Here is a 23,902-nt window from a genome sequence, read left to right as displayed (position 1 = left end):
AAAAAAAGCCCAACGTTACTGATCATTAGAGAAATACAAATCAAAACCACAGTGAGATGTCATCTCATGCCAGTCAGAATGGTGATTATTAAAAAGTCAAGAAACAACAGATGCTGGTGAGACTGTGGGGAAACAGGAACACTTTTACACTGTTGGAGTGAATGTAAATTCAAACGCTGTGGAAGACAGTGTGGTGATTTTTCAAAGACCTAGAATCAGAAATACCATTTGATCCAGCAATGCCATTACTGGGTATATACCCAAAGGAATATAAATTCTTGTTTTATAAAGATACTTGTATGCATATGTTCGTTGCCACACTCTTCACAATAGCAAAGACATGGAATCAACCCAAATGCCCATCTGTGACAGACTGGATACAGAAAATGTGATACATATACACCATGGAATACTATACAGCCATAAAAAGGAATGAGATCATGTCCTTTGCAAGGACATGGATGAAGCTGGGAGCCATTATTCTCAGCAAACTAATGCAGGAACAGAAAACCAAATACACATGTTCTCACTTATAAGTGGCAGATGAACAATGAGAAAACATAGACACAGGGAGGGGAACAACATACACTGGAGCCTGTCTGGGGGTGAGTGAGGAGGGAGTGCGTCAGAATAAATAGCTAATCCATGTGGGGCTGAATACCTAGGTTACGGGTTGATAGGTACAGCAAACCACCATCGCACACACTTACCTATGTAGCAAACCTGCACGTCCTGCACATGTATCCTGGAAATTAAAATGAAATTAAAAAAAATTTTTTTAAACTTTATTTTTTCTATGTCGTGTTTGCAATTTTCAACGTGAATTTTCTAGTAGACATTTATCATATATAGCATTATATAGTTGATTTTTGAACAACTATGGTTCTGCCATTCTTTAAAATGCAAATTCTTTATGAGTGTGTGTGTATGTGTACACATATGTGTGTATATATATTTGTGTGTGTATATATATGTGTACGTGTGTGTGTGTGCATAGATAGATAGATAGATAGATAGATAGATAGATAGATAGATAATGCTCCTGGTCTTCTGTTTGAGTAGGCTGAGAAGGAGGAGAGGGAGGAGTGATTGTTCTTGCAGTCTCAGAGGTAGCTAGGTGGAAGAGAATCTGTACAAATGAACACATGAAGTTCTCATTTGTAAGTGTGAGTTAAATAATTGTACACTTGGACATAGAAGTGGAATGATAGACACTAGAGATCTGGGAGGGTGAGAGGGTGGGAGGGGCAAATAATAAACAATGGTTCAGATATCTGGATTCGTTGATCCCAAATGGTGTACAATTATTTCTCTTTAATTTGTGTCTATTTACCAGCAAGTTTGAGAGGAGTGAGCCAAGCTCAGAAAGGCATTCAGCTCTAAAATCAGATGTGCATGGCAATGGGCAGAAGTACCCTCTCCCTTTCTCAGAACAAATCCAAGCTTCCTTTGTACCCCTTACCACAGGAAAGTTATGTTTTATATTTTATGAAAAAAAAAACTTGTAACTTGGTAAAACTTAGAAATTAATATTGGAAAAACAGTAGGGCACTCTCTTTGGGACATAATCTTTGAGACACTTCAGCAGCATATACAGCTTGTAATTCATCCTGAGAAAATCCAGATAGCATAAACTTGAGAATGTTCATGAGGAACGGAAAAGTACACATTTACTCACATATTTTATACTAAAGTTTATCAAGGGTAGAAATTAAAAAATCTGTTTTACTATGAATGTTCATATGAAAGTACAGACATTCACCTAAATTTTCCTGAAATTATTTAAAAATTAATTTGTCATTGGTAATAGAAACTTCCAAACATCTCCATCTTACAAGTCTCATTATCCATTTTTTCTCTAAAATATTCAGAAGTAGAAAACAAAAATATAGATTAAAATAGCTCATATTTTTCCAATTTAAAATAATTGTTCAGTAACTGGGAAGAAAGGTTTACACAAATTGGAAATTCTGTATGTATACAGAAATTAATAAGATGAGAAAATTATGGCAAATAATAGGGGGCTTCATAAGTTCATGCAAAATAACAATTATGAAAAAACTATGCGTGAACTTTTAGCTTTTGCATCAAAACACACATATACTAGTTTATTTTAACTTTTTCTTATTTTTGAGACAGGGTTTCACTCCTCTCACCGAGGTTGCAGTGCAGTGGAGCAATCTTGGCTCAAAGTAACCTCTGCTTCCAGGCTGAAGCGATTCTCCTGCCTCAGCCTTCCAAGTAGCTGGGACCTTGTCTGGTTAATTTTTGTATTTTTTGTAGAGGCTAATTTTTGTATTTTCTGTCGAGGCAGGGTTTTGCCATGTTTCCCAACCTCCCAAAGTGCAGGGATTACAGGCGTGAGCCACCATGCCCGGCCGTGTTTTAACATATGTGAATAGGATTTAAAACATCAGTCTGAAAAGAACCACATGAATTCTGCCAAACTTGAATTCTGCCAAACCTGAAACAAGAACAAACATCAAATTTATGGTGAAGCTGGGGTACAAAAAACGGTGAAATAAATTATTCTTTAAGAAAAGTCTATGGGAAAAATGACCTGAAGGATCAGTCGTTTACAAAGGGATACCTGATTCTAAGAAGAGATAAGACAATGTTGAAGATGAAGCCCACAGAGGAGGGGCATCCATTCCAATTTTTGAGAGAAAAAAAATTGTTTCTATGCCCTAATTGAGGAGGACTGACAATTAACGAGAGATATTATAGCCAACACCACAGACATCTCAATTGGTTCAGCTTACACAATACTGACTATAACGTGAAAGTTGAGAAACTTTACATTTGATGAGTCCCAAATACCCTTGTGCCTAGATCAGCTATGGACAAAAGTAGAGCTATTAGTGACTATTTTGAACAAGCAGAATCAAGATCCTGAATCATTATTTTGAAGAATTATAACAGGGAGTGAAACTGACTTTATCAAAAGGATCCTGAAGGCAAAGCACAATTAAAACAATGGCTACCAAGAAGTAGAAGTGGTCCAGTCAAAGCAAAAGCAAACTTCTCAAAAGCAAAAGCCATAGAGGTTTTGGGGATGCTCAAGGCATTTTGCTTGTTGACATTCTGTAGGATCAAAGCACCATAATATTTGCTTAGTAGGAGAGTTCTTAGAGAAAATTAGCAAATACTTTTGCAGAAAAGTGCCCTGTAAAGCTTCACTAGAGAGTCCCTCTGCACCACAACAACACTTCTGTTCCTTCCTCTCGTCAAACACCGGTAATTTTGAAAGAGTTTTCATGAGAAATTATTAGGCATCAACATTACAGTCCTGATTTGGTTTCTTCTGACCTTATTTTTCCTAATCTTAAAATAACTGTAAAGGGCACCCATTTTTCTTCAGTTAATAGTAGAAGATTGCATTGACATGGTTAAATTCCCATGACCCTCAGTTCTTTAGCAATGGACTGAATGGTTGGGATCATCCCTTAATGCAGTGTCTTGACCTCAGTAGAGATTATATTGAGAAATAAAGTTGATACTTATATTTTTATTTTTAATTCGATTTTTCACTGACATTTTTAAATCCCTTCACAATTCATGTTTGTCTCAAAGGCATTTAAATTTAGAAATCATATCAAGTGAGGTTGGTGCCACAATGGCCAAATAGGAACAGCTCCAGCCTCCAGCTGCCAGCGTGAGCAACACCGAAGATGGGTGATTTCTGCATTTCCAATTGAGGTACCAGGTTCATCTCACTGGGGCATGTTGGACAGTTGGTGCAGGACAGTGGGCGCAGCCCAACGAGTGAGAGCCGAAGCAGGGCAAGTCATCGCCTCACCTAGGAAGTGCAAGGGGGAAGGGAATTCCTTTTCTTAGCGAAGGGAAACTGTGACACAGAACACTGGAAAATTGGGTCACTCCCATCCAATACTGTGCTTTACCAAGGGTCTTAGCAAACAGCACACCAGGAGATTATATCCCACACCTGGCTCGGAGGGTCCTAAGCCCACAGAGCCTCTCTCATTGCTAGCACAGCAGTCTGAGATCTAACTGCAAGGTGGCAGTGAGGCTGGGGGAGGGGTGCCCACCATTGCTGAGGCTTAAGTAGGTAAACAAAGCAGCCAGGAAGCTCGAACTGGGTGTAGCCCACTGCAGCTCAAGGAGGCCTGCCTGCCTCTGTAGACTCCACCTCTGGGGACAGGGCATAGCTAAACAAAAAGCAGCAGAAACCTCTGCAGATGTAAATGTCCCTGTGTGACAGCTTCGAAGAGAGTAGTGATTCTCCCAGCATGGAGGTTGGGATCTGAGAACTGACAGACTGCCTGCTCAAGTGGGTCCCTGACCCCCGAGTAGCCTAACTGGAGAGCCTAACTGGGAGGAGCCTACCTGGAGTGAACCTCAAGCAAACTCCAACAGACCTGAAGCTGAGGGTCCCGACTGTTAGAAGGAAAACTAACAAGCAGAAAGGACATCCACACCAAAACCTCACCCATATATCACCATCATCAAAGACCAAAGGTAGATAAAACCACAAACAGGGGGAAAAAGCAGTGCAGAAAAGCTCAAAATTCAAAAAATCAGAGCACCTCTCCCCCTCCAAAGGAACGCAGCTCCTCACCAGCAACAGAACAAAGATGGATGGAGAATGACTTTGACAAGTTGAGAGAGGAAGGCTTCAGTTGATCAAACTTCTCAGAGCTAAAGGAGGAACTACAAACCCAGCACAAAGAAACTAAAAACCTTGAAAAAAGATTTGACGAATGGATAACTAGAATAACCAATGCAGAGAAGTCCATAAACAACCTGATAGAGATGAAAACCATGACGCAAGAACTACATGACAAATGCACAAGCTTCAGTAACCGACCTGATCAATTGGAAGAAAGAGTATCAGAGATTGAAGATCAAATGAATCAAATGAAGCAAGAAGAGAAATTTAGAGAAGAAAGAGTAAAAAGAAATGAACAAAGCCTCCAAGAAATATGGGATTATGTGAAAAGACCAAATCTACATCTGATTGGTGTACCTGAAAGTGATGGGGAGAATGGAACCAAGTTGGAAAATACTCTGCAGGATATCATCCAGGAGAACTTCCCTAACCCAGCAAGGCAGGCCAACATTCAAATTCGGGAAATACAGAGGATGCCACAAAGATACTCCTCAAGAAGAGCAACTTCAAAACACATAATTGTCAGATTCACCAAAGTTGAAAAGAAGGAAAAAATGTTACGGGCAGTCAGAGAGAAAGGTTACATTACCCACAAAGGGAAGCCCATCAGACTAACAGCAGATATCTTGGCAGAAACTCTACAAGCCAGAAGAGAGTGGGGGCCGATAGTCAACATTCTTAAAGAATTTTCAAACCAGAATTTCATATCCAGTCAACTAAGTTTCATAAGTGAAGGAGAAATAAAATCTTTTATAGACAAGCAAATGCTGAGAGATTCTGTCACCACCAGGCCTGCCCTACAAGAGTTCCTGAAGGAAGTACTAAACATGGAAAGGAACAAACAGTACTAACCATTGCAAAAACATGCCAACATGTAAAGACCATCGATGCTAGGAAGAAACTGCATCAACTAACGAGCAAAATAACCAGCTAACATCATAACAACAGGATCAAGTTCACACATAACAATATTAACCTTAAATGTAAATGGGTTAAATGCTCCAATTAAAAGCACAGACTGGCAAATTGAATAAAGAGTCAAGACCCATCAGTTTGCTGTATTCAGGAGACTCATCTCACGTGCAGAGACACACATAGGCTCAAAATAAAGGGATGGAACAAGATCTACCACGCAAATGGAAAACAAAAAAAATGTCAGGGGTTACAATCCTAGTCTCTGATAACACAGACATTAAACCACAAAGATCAAAAGAGACAAACAAGGTCATTACATAATGATAAAGGGATCAATTCAACAAGAAGAGTTAACTACCCTAAATATATATGCACCCAATACAGGAGCACCCAGATTCATAAAACAAGGCCTTAGAGACTTACAAAGAGAGTTAGACTCCCACACAATAATAGTGGGAGAATTTAACCCCCCACTGTCAACATTGGACAGATCAACGAGACAGAAAGTCAATAAGGATATCCAGGAATTGAACTCAACTCTGCACCAAGCGGACCTAATAGACTTCTACAGAACTCTCCACCCCAAATCAACAGAATACACATTCTTCTCAGCACCACATTGTACTTATTCCAAAATTGACCACATAGTTTGAAGTAAAGCACCCCTCAGTAAGTGTAAAAGAACAGAAATTATAACAAACTGTCTCTCAGACCACAGTGCAATCAAACAAGAACTCAGGATTAAGAAACTCAATCAAAACCACTCAACTACATGGAAACTGAACAACTTGCTCTTGAATGACTACTGGGTACATAACGAAATGAAGGCAGAAATAAAGATGTTCTTTGAAACCAATGAGAACAAAGATACAACATACCAGGATCTCTGGGACACATTTAAAGCAGTGTGTAGAGGGAAATTTATAGCACTAAATTCTCACAAGAGAAAGCAGGAAAGATCTAAAATTGACACCCTAACATCACAATTAAAAGAACTAGAGAAGCAAGAGCAAACACATTCAAAAGCTAGCAGAAGGCAAGAAATAACTAAGATCAGAGCAGAACTGAAGGAGACAGAGACACAAAAAACCCTTCAAAAAATCATTGAATCCAGAAGCTAGTTTTTTGAAAAGATCAACAAAATTGATAGACCACTAGCAAGAGCAATAAAGAAGAAAAGAGAGAAGAATCAAATAGATGCAATAAAAAATGATAAAGGGATATCACCACCGACCCCACAGAAATACAAACTACCATCAGAGAATACTATAAAAACCTCTACGCAAATAAACTAGAAAACTTAGAAGAAATGGATACATTCCTGGACACATACACTCTCCCAAGACTAAACCAGGAAGAAGTTGAATCCCTGAAGAGACCAATAACAGGCTCTGAAATTGAGGTAATAATTAATAGCCTACTAACCAAAAAAAGTCCAGGACCAGACAGATTCACAGCTGAATTCTACCAGAGGTACAAAGTGGAGCTGGTACTATTCCTTCTGAAACGATTCCAATCAATAGAAAAACAGGGAATCCTCTCTAACTCATTTTATGAGGCCAGTATCATCCTGATACCAAAGCCTGGCAGAGACACACCAAAACAAGAGAATTTTAGACCAATATCCCTGATGAACATTGACAGAAAAATCCTCAATAAAATACTGGCTAACCGAATCCAGAAGCACATCAAAAAGCTTATCCACCATGATCAAGTGGGCTTCATCCCTGGGATGCAAGGCTGGTTCAACATACGCAAATCAATAAACGTAATCCAACATATAAACAGAACCAAAGACAAAAACCACATGATTATCTCAATAGATGCAGAAAAGGCCTTTGACAAAATTCAACAACCCTTCATGCTAAAAACTCTCAATAAATTCAGTATTGATGGAACGTATCTCAAAATAATAAGAGCTATTCATGACAAACCCACAGCCAGTATCATACCGAATGGGCAAAAACTGGAAGCATTCCCCTTAAAAACTGGCACAAGACAGGGATGCCCTCTCACACCACTCCTATTCAACATAGTGTTGGAAGTTCTGGCTAGGGCAATCAGGCAAGAGAAATAAATAAAGAGTATTTCATTAGGAAAAGAAGAAGTCAAATTGTCCCTGTTTGCAGATAACATGCTTGTCTATTTAGAAAACCCCATCGTCTCAGCCCAAAATCTCCTCAAACTGATAAGCAACTTTAGCAAAGTCTCAGGATACAAAATTAATGTGCAACAATCACAAGCATTCTTATACACCAATAACAGACAAACAGAGAGCCAAATCATGAATGAACTCCCATTCACAATTGCTTCAAAGAGAATAAAATACCTAGGAATCCAACTTACAACAGATGTGAAGGACCTCTTCAGGAGAACTACAAACCACTGCTCAATGAAATAAAGGAGGACACAAACAAATGGAAGAACATTCCATGCTCATGAACAGGAAGAATCAATATCGTGAAAATGGTCATACTGTCCAAGGTAATTTATAGATTCAATGCCATCCCCATTAAGCTACCAATGACTTCCTTTACAGAATTGGAAAAAAACTACTTTAAAGTTCATATGGAACCAAAAAAGAGCCCGCATTGTCAAGACAATCCTAGTCAAAAGAACAAAGCTGGAGGCATCACGCTACCTGACTTCAAACTATACAGCAAGGCTACAGTAACCAAAACAGCATGATACTGCTATGAAAACAGAGCTATAGACCAATGGAACAGAATAGAGCCCTCAGAAATAATACCACACTTCTACAACCATCTGATCTTTGACAAACCTGACAAAAATAAGAAATGGGGAAAGGATTCCCTATTTAATAAATGCTGCTGGGAAAACTGGCTAGCCATAAATAAAAAGCTGAAACTGGATCCCTTCCTTACTCCTTACACAAAAATTAATTCAAGAGGGATTAGAGACTTAAATATTAGACCTAAAACCATAAAACCCCTAGAAGAAAACCTAGGCAATACCATTCAGGACATAGGCATGGGCAAGGACTTCATATCTACAACACCAAAAGCAATGGCAACAAAAGCCAAAATAGACAAATGGGATCTAATTAAACTAAAGAGCTTCTGCACAGCAAAAGAAACTACCATCAGAGTGAACAGACAACCTACAGAATGGGAGAAAATTGTGGCAATCTACTCATCTGACAAAGGGCTAATATCCAGAACCGACAAAGAACTCAAACAAATTTACAAGAAAAAAACAAACAACCCCATCCAAAAGTGGGCAAAGGATAAGAACAGACACTTCTCAAAAGAAGACATTTATGCAGCCAACAGACACATGAAAAAATACTCATCATCACTAGCCATCAGAGAAATGCAAATCAAAACCACAATAAGATGCCATCTCACACCAGTTAGAATGGCAATTATTAAAAAGTCAGGAAACAACAGGTGCTGGAGAGGATGTGGAGAAATAGGAACGCTTTTACACTGTTGGTGGGACTGTAAACTAGTTCAACCACTGTGAAAGACAGTGTGGCGATTCCTCAAGGATGTAGAACTTGAAATACCATTTGACCCAGCCATCCTATTACTGGGTATATCCCCAAAGGATTATAAATCATGCTGCTATAAAGACACATGCTCATGTATGTTTACTGCAGCACTATTCACAATAGCAGAGACTTGGAACCAACCCAAATGCCTATAATGACAGACTGGATTAAGAAAATGTGCCACATATACACCATGGAATACCATGCAGCCATAAAAAAGGATGAGTTTGCATCCTTTGTAGGGACATGGATGTAGCCGGAAACCATCATTCTCAGCAAACTATCACAAGAACAGAAAACCAAACACCGCATGTCCTCACTCATAGGTGGTAACTGAACAATGAGATCACTTGGACACAGTAAGGGGAACGTCACACACTGGGGCCTGATGTAGGGTGGGGGGAGGGGGGAGGGATAGCATTAGGAGATATACCTAATGTAAATGATGAGTTAATGGGTGCAGCACACCAACATGGCACATGTATATATATGTAACAAACCTATACATTGTGCACATGTACCCTAGAACACAAAGTATAATAAAAAAAATCATATCAAGTGTGAAATAAAGAAAATTATATAGAGAGAGGAAGAACAGAATCTATAAATATGCATATTTGTGTACATACATCCATATACATACATATGTGTGTGCATGCAGTAATTTTATTCTCCTAAAGCAATGCCTCTGCCTTCCACCCTCACTGTACATGTCCTAGTCCTGTGATGTCCCTAGAACTGAGCGCCTGATTTCCTTCTCTGCCTCCCACATGAACAGGGAATAGAAATGGAAACTACACTCTGTGGTTACTGTTGTGAAAATCCATGTCCCCCACAGGCTAGTTTGGCATCTTACATTCCAGTTCCCATTGTAAAAAAAAGCAAGCAACAAACACAAACTACAAAAGAAAAAATGAAATATTTGAAAGTCTAGAGCCACAGAGGTTCCGGCTTCACCCACCACCCACAGTGACCTCCGCCGCCCTCCAGACCTGAGGGCAGTTGCGCCTGAACAGCCTGCCTCTTCACCATCCATGAAAAGAGGTGACCTTAAACTTCAATAGATTTTACTCTGTTCAAAAGGAACCAGGTCAACATTCAAAGTCAGTGGTCTGACAACTCTAAACTTTGGCCAGAAAGTATTGGAAACATTGAACGTGCAGTGGATGAAGCAGCCTGGCCCCACTGCACACAACACACTCGTGGGGACTCAAAGGAGGATACTCAAGATCCGCTGGGTGGAAGTGAGGACAGACCCAGAAACACGGGGGGTAGGGGGGGTCAAAGCAGGAAGGCTCAGGCCCTGACCTCCTCCTAGGCCCTGCCCCTCCAGAACTTGCAGTTTTTTCTGACTCGGAAGTGGATTTCACTGATGGAAAAGAAGTTCAGTATTTCTGGTCCAGCCCTGTAAGCTGCTCCCGTCGCCCAGCCTTCCACACCCCTGCAGACGTCACAATGCCTACTCCCACTAACCCCACAAGGGAGCTATGCATCGCCTAGAGACGGTCCTTGGCCTGCAACCCCGCGATGGGGTCCAGGGTCTGTGTCCATTTCTGGTTAAAATCGCTCTAAGGCTGGTCGCTGTCTTGGCCTTCCCTGCTTCCTCTCTGTTTACTTCTCCCCTCCTCACCCCATATGAAGCTTTTACTCAGGAGATGGATTATCACCCCTCTTGGAACATCAAGGACACCACCAGGACACCGCACTGTCTCCTTGACCCTGGGATTCTGCAGACCTCAGTCTTCCTCTGAGGTCCCCTCACTCCCCACCTCATTTTTTCCATCCTTCTGGGGCCTGAGTCTGCTATACCTCAGGCTTCCTCTTCACAGTCACAGACAGAAGGAGCCCCCTTCATCCTTGGGCTCTGGCCACAGTTCACCTACTGCAGGACACTCAGTGGCTTTCAGTGGTTCATCCAGACATCCAGATGGAAGTGGGATTTCCTGGAAGAAAAGCAGGACCCCAGAATTACATTGAATTCTAACACAAGAGCCCAGAGTCCCCTTCTGCATGGGACATTAAGCTGCAAACACTACACAGGCACTTAATGCTCAGCTGCCCTTTTAACATCTGGTCCAGTTGTGTCCCTCCTCCTTGGAATATCTCAGAAAATATATCTCCACCTAGAGTTGTTTGAACGCATCATCCTATGTGATTCCAGACCATCGGGGGTACAAAGGGTCCTCACCAGAACTTCCACTCTGCTTGGAAGACTTAGAAAATTCTGAGGCTGCTCAGAGGGTCAGATTCCCATTTCTGTGTTCCAGAAAAACTTCAGTCTTTTCCGGACAAGTGAGGAAACAGAAAATGTCTAGTCTCTGGCACATCTTTTGCAAGCAATGGCGGCTCCCAGGAACCAAAACTATCAATGAATATATTTTTGAGACTCTGGTCAAAAGAAGAGTCATTCTACAATTTCAGGTAGGATGGAGTGGTTCTATGGCTTCTGAGGTGATTTTGAAAAGATCTGGACCCTCACAAGAACCACGGAGGACATTTCTGGCATTTCCAGACCAGGAGGAGTGACTGATGGACCTCCAGTGTTACTAGGAAAACTTTTTGTTGGACAGCTTTGCTTTGGCTTTCAGGCCTTCACATAGGTTGCTTAGATCATGGAAGTGCTTCTGCATTTCTGCATAGGCTCAGGATGCCTTCTCAAGTCGTCTCTGCAATTATGAGACAGTTTCTGTCTCCAGAGGTCACTTAGAATAAGACAAGAGGCTTCACCTTCAAAGGGACACCAGACAATATAGCCACAGTTCAGCCAAGATTATCTGTGTTTACATACCTGTAAAGTAACACTCCTAGTTACCTCCATTAACGTGGACATCTTTCATGAATAGAGAAACTCTAGTGATTGTTATATAACAGCTGCCACAAAAAATTAACCAATAAAAATAAATGATAAATGAAAAATATTTAATAATTATGATAGTGAACGCAATGACCTAAATAGTAAGAATTTTAATACTGGTGACAATATGAACATAAGGATACAAAAATCAATGTGGAGATTCTCCTAAATATATGAAAAGTTGACAAATTGGGTCCTCCTTGTGTAATTTGGAGTCAGAGTCAAAGAATTTCACTATGAAATGTGTTCCATGACGGCAAACATGAGAAACAGGTGAAAGGAAAGCAAGCCACAGGAGAGCATGGGCTAATAGGACCACTTGTGTGCAAACCTCTCTAGTCAAGGACTACCAGCCAGAGGTGAAGAGAGTTTGGCTTGTGTCTTACCTACCACTGGGCACACAAAAGCTTTCAGTAGTGCAACCAGATGGCTGGTTTGGCCTGGCTCCCTGCAAAGAAGACATGTATCTCATCCCCACCAGCCCATCAGTCCTGGAACTCAGAATCCTACATGCTTTAAACATGAAGCTCCACCTCCATAGCTGACTTCACCTCCTTACTGTCCTTCTGCCATCTGGTGTTTCAGGTGCTCTCCAGATCTGGACTTCTTGGCTCCCCTACCTTTATCAAGTGAAGTCAGGATGTATCATTCTCAGAGTTCTCCTGCCAGTCCAAGGTGAAACTCACCAATACAGGCATACCCTGGATGGACTTCCTTGGAATATTTAGAAAACAATGAGCTTGCTCAGGGGTGGTGTGAGCTCTAGGAGTAGAGATACGGTTTCCCATGGAAATCTGAGGGGACTTAGAATAGTCCCAGAGGCCCAAGCAGTCCAATCTGCCCTGGAAACATCAGGAATGATATACTTGGTCTTCCTGAGGCTCCAAACATTTTCTAAATAAACTCAGAGGTTACAGAACCATTTTTCTCTCAAGAACTGAAGTGGAGTTATTTGCCTTCTGCCAGCATCTCACTTTTTTTATTATCTAATGTTGGGGTCCGTGTCGGGGGTGGTGGAGAATGAAAGAACACACAAAAGACAAAGACACACAGAGAACATGGCGGCCGCGCTCAGAGCCTCCGCCTCACTTTATTTATACTCCATAAACCCCACGTCAGCAGAAAGAATGCAATGTAAAACAAACTTTCTTTTCCCAGATGTAACCTTCTACTCAGTTCCTTGTTTCTATGCTCTTCCTTATCTGCCCGCCTTCTTGGCGCCTACGGGAGTTCATTAAAAGTTCAATTGGAGATACTGTCCTTGAGCCCTATCTATTCTCAGCATACTGTTTTTAAAGGCCCCTGCAATCTAAGTTAGCTTTTGAGCCCAGAAGTAGATATTCCTTGTATTTGATTTACACAGGGAGCTTCCTAGAATGCCCATGCGTCTGGATACTTTCTGCATTCACTCAGGTATTCACAAAATGCTGCAGTTCTGCTGAAAATCTATGAGATGACCATTTGATCACCCGAGCAACTTTAGAATGTGTCTTCTATGGAAGCCCTGGAGCCTCCCTTCCGGTATTTCATCCATTGCTGGTACTGAGTACCCAGGGTGAAACCCTCCATCAGACATTGTCAGCAATTCCAGGATGGAGATGGCACTTACGTGATGGGGCTCAAGAATCAGATGGTAGAAGACCAGCCAGGAGGTGAAGTCTCAGTAGGCTTGGGGGCTTAATGTTCGATGCACACCAGACTTCTGAGACTCAGGAAGCGGGTGTGGATCTGTCTGCCCAGTGCTTCTCATCTACAGCCTGGACCAGCCATTTCTTGGGGCGAACTACTGAAAGCTTTTGTATGACCTGTGTCAGGCAGGACTCTGGCCAGACCCTTTTCCATAGTCCATTTGTAATGTATTTCCACGTGGCACAGGCATCTCCACTTTTGCCCAAGCCCTCGTGTGGCTCAGAATTATTCTCCCTACTGCCACTCTTCTTTGCCATCACAGAAGATATTTCAAGATGCAGCCCCAAGCCTCTCCCTGTAATCAATAACACGAGGGCTCATATGGGAACAATGTCACAGGCTTACAGGAATATGCTCTTAAATATCTGCTCTTTTATTATTCTCTTCTTTAAAATGACATTTATATCACACCATTGTGATTGCTATTAATGTTATTATTATGTGGGTACAGTTCTTTATCATGGATAGATTTGTGGTAGTTATTATGCAATGTTGAATAATTTTTTTTTATGTTCTGAAGACTGTTGAATTTGCTGAAGATGATTAAAAGACAACCTTAAAACATACATACCACAGCAACCCCAAGACTCCTACTGTACCACCTGGTGTCCTGTAGAAGAATGGGCTTCCTGAGTTATTCTTTTCTTTTTCGGGCAAGTACCTATTCATACCAGCATAGTAGATGGATGAAGTGCACCCTGGTCTTGCCATGGGCTCAGAAAGAATTCATACATATGCTTTATGTGCTAGCAACTCTATGTGTAGGCCTGTGAGCCCTAGAATGCACTTTCTTTCACCAACTAGTCCACCTAAAAGTTTTCTAAGTCAAATTCCCCCTCCATGCTTGGATAGGTCATGAATGGCTTTCTGTTACCCACCTAAGATGAAGGGATACTGCTAAATCAGGTTTGTGGCCAAGAAACTTTTACCTGGAGTGGCAGGAGAGGGACTACCTGTTCACCAGAGTCTCTGCAACATTTTCTTTTTCTTCTTCTTCTTTTTTTTTTTTCTTGTGATAGAGTCTCGCACTGTCGCCCAGGCTGGAGTCCAGTGGCACAATCTTGGCTCACTGCAACTTCCGACTCCCAGGTTTAAGCGATTCTCCCGCCTCAGCCTCCTGAGTAGCTGGGTTACAGGTGCATGCCACCACGCCCCCCTCATTTTTGTATTTTTAGTAGAGATGGGGTTTCAGGCTGGTCTCAAACTCCTGACCTCGAGAACTGCCTGCCTCGGCCTCCCAAAGTGCTGGTATTACAGGCATGAGCCACCGCGCCCAGCCTCTGCAACATTTTCTAAGTCAGAACAGTAGTTTTTTGAACCACCTTTTCAGTCAAAGAACTCATGAAAAAGTCCTCCAAGAACTTGTGACCTTCTGGAAATTGTCAAAATCTCTACAGGTGTCCAGAGTCATCCAGAGCTGTATTGCAAACCGTTGACTGGGTTCCACCATTAGTAAAGCAAATGCGAAATATGCCATGCCCACCAAAAAGAATCCAGAAACCATGGTATTTAGCTCTTTCCATCTTTCTTGCCTCCTGCAGGTGGGTGAGTACTGAGTATGATGCCCTCCTACAGCCTCTGGAGGACATGCCAGTGCCTAGAGGTACCAGTAGAGAGGGGCCATGAAAGAGCAGATGACAGTCAGCTGGCTGGGAATGACATTATCCTGGGGTTTATTGCTTGTCATGAACTCTGCCACTGGGCAACATGTACTGGTCTGGACACGTAACTTCTCTGGATCCCTGTTCCATCAGCCAGCTATCTTATCTCCTGAAAACTGGTAGATGTTGGTCAGCATGGTGTTACAGGACCAGGGTTATATTAACATTCCCTCTTAGGCTGAAACACCAGAAGTTAACACAGGAGTCCCCAGGTGTGCACTTGCCAACCTCCAGATTGTTTTTCTTCTCGTTCTAGATGTTCATCCTTGCTTTCTGGGACTTGAAATAACCCTACACCACCAAATATTTATGCCTATTATCCACTTAGGGAAAACTCGTATGTCCCAAGTCCATAGGGTTAGTATTATTATCAGTATTATAACCATTGGTACTAGTATCATGATGATCGTCATTCCTGTTAATATTCATCAATATTTTTATTATTACCATTGTTAATATGAATTTTTCACTATTGTACAGCAAGGAATATAGTTTATCCATTCACAAATGGTGTTCAGTTACTAAAGATGACTACAAGGCATGCTCTGCAGACATATACACACACAGCTGTCCTGGAGACCCAGCTTTGCCACCAATTGCTCTTTCATAAGATGAGCTCCCCCAATACCCACCAGTTTTTCAGGACTCGACCTGAGCTGGTTGGGCTAGACCTGGAAAAGTTTCCTATTCTCAGCTGTACCTGGAAAAATTTTAAAGACTCTTCCAAGGCCCAGTAATAGCTTTTGGCAGCTTCCAAGACCAGAGAGGGTTTCTTGGCCATTCAGAGCCATTCAGATATTCTAAGTAAACTCAAGGAACCAGAAACCCCACTTGCAGTCATGAAATACCAGTGAATGGCCTCTGTGAGTCTCTTCAAGTTTTTCAAAGATAACTGCCTGGAAAGGCTGGCCAGGAAGTCACCCAAGCCCATCCCTCTGCAGGATGTTCTATGTCAGCCAGGGACCCAGTGAATTGCCATTGAACAGAAGGGAGGAACAGAGACAGCATGCCTGAGCTTCTGGAAACATTCTAAGTGCCCTTGTTGGCCCAGAAAAGACTGGTGCTGCCATACGAGGCACAGATATGGCAACCTAGCCACTCTAGGAACCACACAAGGTTTAAAGGCTCCCAGGAAGTCCAGGAAGGGCAAACACGGCCTTTTAGAGCCATCAGATTTTATTCTAAGTCTACGTGGGAGACAGTGCACTGGCTTCATAAAAACACCAGTGGAGGTGCTATCACTTGCCCCAGTGTCCGGTCTTTTCCACCTCATCTCAGAGCCAGGCAGCCACCATTTCCCAAAGCTGCTGTGCAATGAAAGGGGAATATTCTAGGTGCTCTCCTGTGCCCACGAAATTCTGTGGCTGCACTAAAGGCAGGGGTTGTCCTCCGGAATGCTCTTCAGGAATCTGACAACACTAGTCAAGATTAGAGAAGTTCAATTCAACATCATATAAAACCAATCACAAAAAAAAAAAAAAAAAAAATGCATAGTGAGACAAAATGATGAACCCACCTGCTAATAATCATGAATGACAATAACAACAATGATGATCTTAGTGATAATGCCACCAACACTGTTAATGGCAATAACAATAAACCTGAGGTAACGGGTGTTAGGGTCCCGATTCACCGATGTGAAGGATGGCGCCAATTTCTGGCCTTACAGAAATAAAGGAAAAGTAAACACCTGAAGGAGGAGGAGGTGAACCTGGAGCTCCCGCTGGCCTCTGGGCGCTCCTTGGTGGAAGGAGAGGGACTTGGTCCTGAGCCTGCCCAGGATCCACCCGCACCAGAACCCGGGAGTCCCAGTCCCTGGATGGGCTCAGTCCCATCCAGGCCAGACGCCCCGGAGCCCCGGAGCCCGGGTCCTCCAGCCCTCGCTGCCGCCACTCCTCGCGGAACCCAGGCCCCCGCGCCACCTCAGCCTCAGTGCGGCTCTGCGAGGGCAGGGCCAAGGATGCTCCGGGCCCAGCGGGGGCATCCGGCCCCAATGGGATACTGACGCCCTGAGGGCGCGGAACAGCGCGGCCTGTGCAGGGCCCGCCATCTTGGGCCTTGCAAAAAGAGCTGCCTCTTCAACGCCCCCACCCGGAACCTCCCCGGAGGCCCCAGCCCCAAAGCCAGGGCGGCGGCGCCTCCCTCACCCTGGGTAAAAAAAACTCAGGTCCTCCCTGGAGATCCGGCTCGCTGCGGGAAGCAGACCGCGCATGCGCCCTGCATGGCCGGAACGATGGATTTCATTGCCCTTTGCCGGCCATGAGGTGGCAGCACAGGACGTTTGGCCTTTACTGCTTAGCGGTGGACCTGAATCTGAATCACTGAAATTCAGGTATGGATTATTCAGTACCTTTCTTTTGGAAGATCAAATGGAAATTGAGTACGATATCTTGTGCTTTAATTAAAGAAGATGGGAATAAAGAAACAAATTCGAAAGTTAGTATACAAAAGTCGATTGATTCCCTCTATGTGAAGGGAAGAAGAGCTTCAATAAGAGAAGCATCCTGTGTTATGCTTTAATGCTGGAGATCTGCCACCATGCATTTGTCAAATCTCGTAGAATTTCACAGCACAAATAGTACATCTTAATGTGGCTCAGGACTACATATAATGTCAGCCACAGTTTGAGGGTAAATTACATATTTAATTAAATAGATTAAACAATAAATAATGTTATGAGCTCTACCTGGACACAATCCTTGCCTCTCCAACCAGTTTGCCAAGGGCTTGAATTTCTTGCTCATTATCCTCACTCTTGACATAAACCCTGGCTGCTGAGTAAAATCAATCACTTGTGGAGATTTTTTAATATAATGATGTGTCAATTTCAACCATGGATAAGGCCATTTAGCCTTAGTAAGGCCTATCGTATTAAGATTGTGCCTGTTTTGCAAAATTTCAAGTCGTCATCCCACTTATTATTCAGGAAACGTTTTCTCTTGAGTTTTAGGTTCAGTACTGAGGCTCCTTGATGGACAATACATTTTCCAATTCTGAGGACAAGGCAGAGGAGGCCCCATCTGTGAGAACTTTCATTTTGCTTCTGGAAAAGTACATTGAATCAAATATAGGAAAGGCTTGCATGGTGGCTGACAGGTTCGGCTGTTTTATCATGCTGGTGTTTTATCTTCTGGACAGAAGTAAAAGGAACACAGCTGTGTCTGTCTCTGTGTAATAACTCAGGACTTACCTGAGTAAACTCTGGGGTGTCATGAGATGAACTGCTACCTCCACTTAGAGAGGCTTCAGGGACAAAATTTCAAGACATTTCTGAGGGATAGAAGAGTAGGGCTGCCTTATTCTCTGATCCCAGGTAACTACTCAGAGACAGAGGAAAGGGCTGGGGACACCCAAATGCATATACTAGGTGTCTTTGATCCAGCCTCCGTTTCCTTGCTAAATCTATGCAATGACACACTGATAAATCTGGCAAGTGGGGCCGAAGATCCCTGATGTGTCAGTTCCAGGGTTGGATGGAAACAAGTGGTTTTAGTGAACATGGAAGTAAAGGGAGGTGAGCTGTGAGGAAAGAGCCGTTGAAGACTGGGGAGACTCAGAAGTTGGGGTAGAATCTCGGCCCATAAGCCGAGGATTGCAGATGCAAATCGATTTGTTGGGGCTGCATAAATGAAAGAAGGACTTCACCAACACACTAAATTTTTTCAACATCCGATTGTATTCTTTCAATATTTGTAAGTATTGATCTTTTGGAAATGTTTAATGAGATTTCTTATACAATTCTGCATTCAATGTATGCCCAGGTCACTTTGCTATTATACATTTATGTGCTGCATTTTTATGAATAGACATTTTCTCAAATTTCTGAATTATTTTGCTAAACTATGTGTTAAGAGTTTTTTCTAGAGGTCCACCTTCTTGACTCACTTTTCTGATGAGAAATCTATCAGGTTTCTCCACGGTGATTTTCAAGTTTGATAGCTTCTCAATGTGAGAAACTTAATGTTAACTAAGAAATGAATTACCACTTAAGAATCTTCTCCTTTCAAGATGCTAACTGTGTTTTGTCCAGTGTGAAATCTCACATGTGCCACAAGCGTTACTCTGTGAAGAAAGGATTTCTCATGATTTTTCAAGACATAACTTCTCCAGTAAGAAGTGTTTGGTATTCCAAGAGAATTCATTGCCCTTGGAAAGACTTTCCCTTCTTATTTAGCTTATAAAGGATTTCCTCTCTTATTTTCCATTTTAGCAGCATTTTATCACTGTGTTTTCTTGTGAACATCAAGCCTAGTGCTTGGCTGAATGTTTATTCACAGAAAATACAAATAAAGGGTTCATCCAAGTAAAGTTTTCTTATGTTAGTTGACAACAAATTGCACATAAAAACATTTTCACACTGAATGCAGAGCTAGAGATTCTCTACCTGAAAGTCCCACGTTTTAAGTTATTAAAACTGTTGCTGAAGACTTTTAGTTTATTATGTTGACAGTTTCAGCTCTCTCGTGTCATTTATGATCAGATCACTAACAAGTCTTTGGTACATACATGTCGTACAATTTCTCTTCCATATGAATTTATTGATGAGGACTGAAGAATAAAGGTAACTGAAGTAACGTCCATGTTGATTATAGTAATTCTTCAAAATGTGAGTCCTTTGTCATTTTTAGATGTTACAACTACAGCTGAAGTCTCTTCCATATTCCTTACATTCGTCATTCCTAACACCATGTCATCTAAAGTCAGAATATGTTCTGAAGACATTTATCATTTTCTCTCCAGGGTGACTTTTCTGATGTTATTTAAGATTAGTACACTGGCTGAAGGCTTTCCCACATAAATGGCATTCATATGGCTTTTCTCCAGTGCATGTTCTCTCATATCATCTAAGGTCAGAAGATAGACTAAAGTCTTTCCCACATAGAAGACAAGTATGTGGTTTCTCTTCAGTGTGAATTCTTGTGTGTCCTCTAAAGCCAGAGCTTTGACTAAAGACTTTCCCACTTTTATCACATTCATAACGCTTTTATTCAAGGTGAGTTCTCTCACGTCTTCGAAGGTTAAAGGATTGAATAAAACCTTTCCCACACTGATGACACTTATACGGTCTCTCTCCCGTGTGAGTTTTCTCATGTCTTCTAAGGTGAGAACACAGAGTGAAGGATTTTCCACATAGCTGACATGCATATGGCCTCTCTCCAGTGTGAGTCATCTTGTGCCATCTAAGGTGAAAGCAATTAGTATAGGCCTTTTCACATATATTACATTGATATGATTTACCTTTAGTATGAATTTGTTTATGTGGTTTAGGGAATAACTGATTACTAAGGGATTTTCCACACTGTTTGCTGATGTAGGGTTTCTTTCCACTCTGAGTTAACAAACGCTGAGTCATTGTGGAACTGTGAGTGCAATCTTCTCTCAAATCATTACATTCAAAGGGATCCTCCAGAGTGAGAGAGTTCTCCTTTAGGGACAAAGATTAAAAGCTCTTATTGATTTACCGACATACATCTATACGTTCATTTCACCACCTTTGAATCCTAGACCAACCATTCAGTAGTAGAGTCCAGTTGAAATCTTTCCAATGTTACTTGTGTGAAAGGAAATTAAATGTTGGCACCCCAAACTCATTTAACCAAAGGGAAAAATCAAGCTGAGAACAGGGTCACACAAACTTGCCTCCCCCTTCTGGTTCCTAAATAATATGGCTACAAGATGAAAAGCTACTTGCCTCCCCCGTATTTTGCCCACAAGGAAATTCCTCATGAGCTGTTAAAGTTACACCATGGCAATGCAAACTGATAGCTTGTCTTTACAGGCGCAGTCATCCCCAGTTCACCAGACACAAATACATATCTGATTGTTTCCCTGCCCCATTTTGCCTACGTTGTCTTATATAAAATGCAGCTCTCCTGCATTATTCCTCTGCCTCATTTGTTTATGTCATCTCATGTAAAAACAATCCAGATTCACTGAGCCAGAAAAATGTACGAATTACTATTTTTTTCTACCCACCTTTTACATGAAAATTGTGTACTTCTCAATATCCCACCCTTTCCCCCTTTAAATTTAGAGAAAATCATCTTTGGAGAAAGGCATACACCTGTCCCCCAGGTGCATGTCCTTAACTCTGGCAAATAAATCTCCTACAATGATTGAGACTTGTCTCGTCATTTTTCTCGATTGACACTTGCATACACATTGTCTCCTGCAGACACAGATATTTTCTCTTTTATAAGATCCCAACTATAGAGTTATTCTATTAATTGTGATGATATCAATATCTTTCAAAGTCTGAGCATGAGCAATGTACACGCACTTGTTCTATTTTAAAGATCTCATGTTATGGTTTAGAACACAGGTCACTTTATTCACTGAATTCAAACTATCAAATTTTTTTTGCTTAGAAACCACTTAATGCCAGCCTAATTACACTCAGGTGACTGTGTGTCATTACTAACTTAACCCATTACCAGGTCTTTAACTTAGATGGCTGGTGTACACAGCTATAAAACTCACCATTGTCATACCAGTGGATGCATCTTTTCTGATAGGATGCATGAATATCGTGTGTTTTTTCTTAAGGGCACTTTCCTTGTCTGAAATAATTGAAAAATAAATTGTTACCTTGCTATTATGGTAATAAAATTGTTTGAAAAACCCCAAGGCCCGTTTACTTTTTTCAAAAATTGACACTTAGATGTGGCAAATGTGTCAAATGAAGAAAATACTTCAATTGAAGAAAATACTTCAATAGAAGAAACAGATTGTACAGCGTCAGCAATTAGAAAAGAGTTTTAAAATTAAAACGTGAAAAGAGTTAAAATGGAAATGAGATATCAGGCAGGTAAATAGAGGGATAGTCTTCACAGGGGTATCGGGAAAAGGGTCAGCATGTGACAGTTTAACCCCAACAAGTACATGAATTATCCTTTTCCCGAAAGTAAAAGAAAAGGCAAGAGGACACAAGAGTAGCATCTGACATATGAACAAAATGATAATAACATCTAAGGAATTCTGCTCCAGTAACTTAACCTACATTTTAGAAATTACCACTCATTTAATAAAACCGCTAATTAATATTTGACTGATATTATTCACTGACGAAGCACCTCCTCCTATTAGAGCACAGGACCCTGTTGCTTAACCAGATTCTAGCCTTGGAGAAATTCTCTTCCTTCCCGCCAGAGCTCTTTTCCTTGCTCCAGCTGCAAAGTTACATAGGATTTGCTTATCTGGCACCCTGTTAGTGGAAACAGTACATGTGTTTTGAGTTCACTGTCAATAAATGTGCATTATCACCAACTGTAAGGCAGGCTATCAAGGAAGAATAAAAACAGTGAAGGTCAGCTCAGGCCACAAGACCTAGAACACAGAAAACTCCCCAGGATTTTTCTGACCCAACGTGAGACTAGAAAATAAATTCAAACAAAAGGTCCATCAGGAAAAGGAAATTCAAAACAGTCAGGACCTATGAATGCTGAGTCCATGCCTAAGTTCCAAGACACAACGCGTAATACACAGTCTTTTCAGAAAGAGATTAATTAAATCTCTGCACAATATGTTTATTATTATTCTCATACAGAACAGAAAAACAATTCGATTTACAGAAATAATTGGTGTTCTACACAAAAAAGATATTGCTATTGTTTTCACTAATTGGTCTCAGCATAAGCATAGCGACTAAAGCAGAAGAGTTATTTAGAAAATATTTAATTTAATACATTGAAAATATTCATTATGTTCTCAGGTCTGTTCTGAGTATTAGAGACTGAGTACCAAGGAAACCATGACATCCTTGTCAAGATTACATTCTAATTGAGTGACAAACTAAATAAAATAAAATAAAATAAAGATATTTCTTTCAGACAGATTTAGAGAGCTCAAATTTTTTTTCAGATAAGATCTGCGAGAGAATCAGAGATTAGAGTGAGATATGGGGAAGCTGTTCCAACACTTATTGAATGAATGAGTCAATGTGTGTCTACATACGTATGTGAATGTTGAGGGACTCACCGAGGGACACCAGTTGACACACGTTTTCCAGCATTACATCTCTGTACAGCTTTCTCTTGGATGTGTCCGTCATGGCCCACTCTTCCTGGGTGAAGTCAATAGCTACATTTTCAAAAGTCACTTTGTTCTAAAACATCAGACATTTTAGTTTAGACAGAGAATCCCTTTTAATGTCCAGAGGAGGAAGGCTGAGATGACATAGGTAGGATCTGGGTATGCAGAACACTCAGTGTTTTAGGTTCCAGCCAGTTCATTCTCAACACTAAACTGGTATCTGCCTTTCAAATTCACTCACAGAGACATACCCACTCTTAATCCATTAAACTTTCCTATGAAGAAATATCGCATGAGATGTGGCATAATATAGCCCAGATATTTTTCAGTAATGTGTTAATCACCTGTACATAACTGATTATAAAATTTTCACTTGAACCTTCATAAATAAAACAAATTTACCATGAATTTCAAGTAAATTACAGATTTGTCACAAGGCAAATAACCATGATTTACTACTTTTTAAACATGACCGTGATTAAATGAATTATTTCTCTAGATAAACCACAGGTTTCTCACCAATCAAATGGTTAAAAGACCTATTATGTGTTTTGAATAATCTAAAGAAGTAATAGAAAACATGTTTCCTATCCAGCAAATATTTACTA

At 41.2% G+C, this 23,902-nt stretch overlaps 1 protein-coding gene across 2 annotated transcripts; it reads right to left on the bottom strand.

The window, feature by feature from the left end:
* Positions 1–1,798: 1,798 nt before the first annotated feature.
* On the bottom strand, positions 1,799–23,632 carry LOC135966766 (zinc finger protein 705A-like). Of its 2 annotated transcripts, none has more exons than XM_065526747.1 (4): positions 23,241–23,632; positions 21,744–21,823; positions 10,869–11,002; positions 1,799–2,464 (listed from the first exon to the last, which is right to left on the bottom strand). In XM_065526747.1, the coding sequence occupies exons 1-3, from the start codon at positions 23,311–23,313 to the stop codon at positions 10,889–10,891; spliced, it is 267 nt and encodes an 88-aa protein (XP_065382819.1). In that variant the 5' UTR covers positions 23,314–23,632; the 3' UTR covers positions 1,799–2,464; positions 10,869–10,888. The 2 variants fall into 2 exon arrangements, with proteins under 2 accessions (XP_065382819.1, XP_065382820.1); XM_065526748.1 differs by lacking the exon at positions 1,799–2,464 and adding an exon at positions 3,701–3,799.
* Positions 23,633–23,902: the final 270 nt, after the last annotated feature.

The sequence above is a fragment of the Macaca fascicularis genome, chromosome 13 (genome assembly GCF_037993035.2).
Source record: "Macaca fascicularis isolate 582-1 chromosome 13, T2T-MFA8v1.1".
NCBI lineage: Eukaryota > Metazoa > Chordata > Mammalia > Primates > Cercopithecidae > Macaca > Macaca fascicularis.
The sequence above is the reverse complement of the archived record's forward strand: the minus strand, read 5'-3'. Positions and strand labels throughout refer to the sequence as shown.

Coding starts and splice junctions, on each gene's coding strand:
- LOC135966766 (XM_065526747.1), bottom strand. CDS start 23,313: ATGACGGACACATCCAAGAGAAAGCTGTACAGAGATGTAATGCTGGAA. Junction 21,824..23,240: donor GTGTCAACTGGTGTCCCTCG/GTGAGTCCCTCA, acceptor CAATTATTTCAG/ACAAGGAAAGTGCCCTTAAG. Junction 11,003..21,743: donor CATCCACTGGTATGACAATG/GTGAGTTTTATA, acceptor CTTTTCTTCCAG/GAAATCCCACTTCCATCTGG.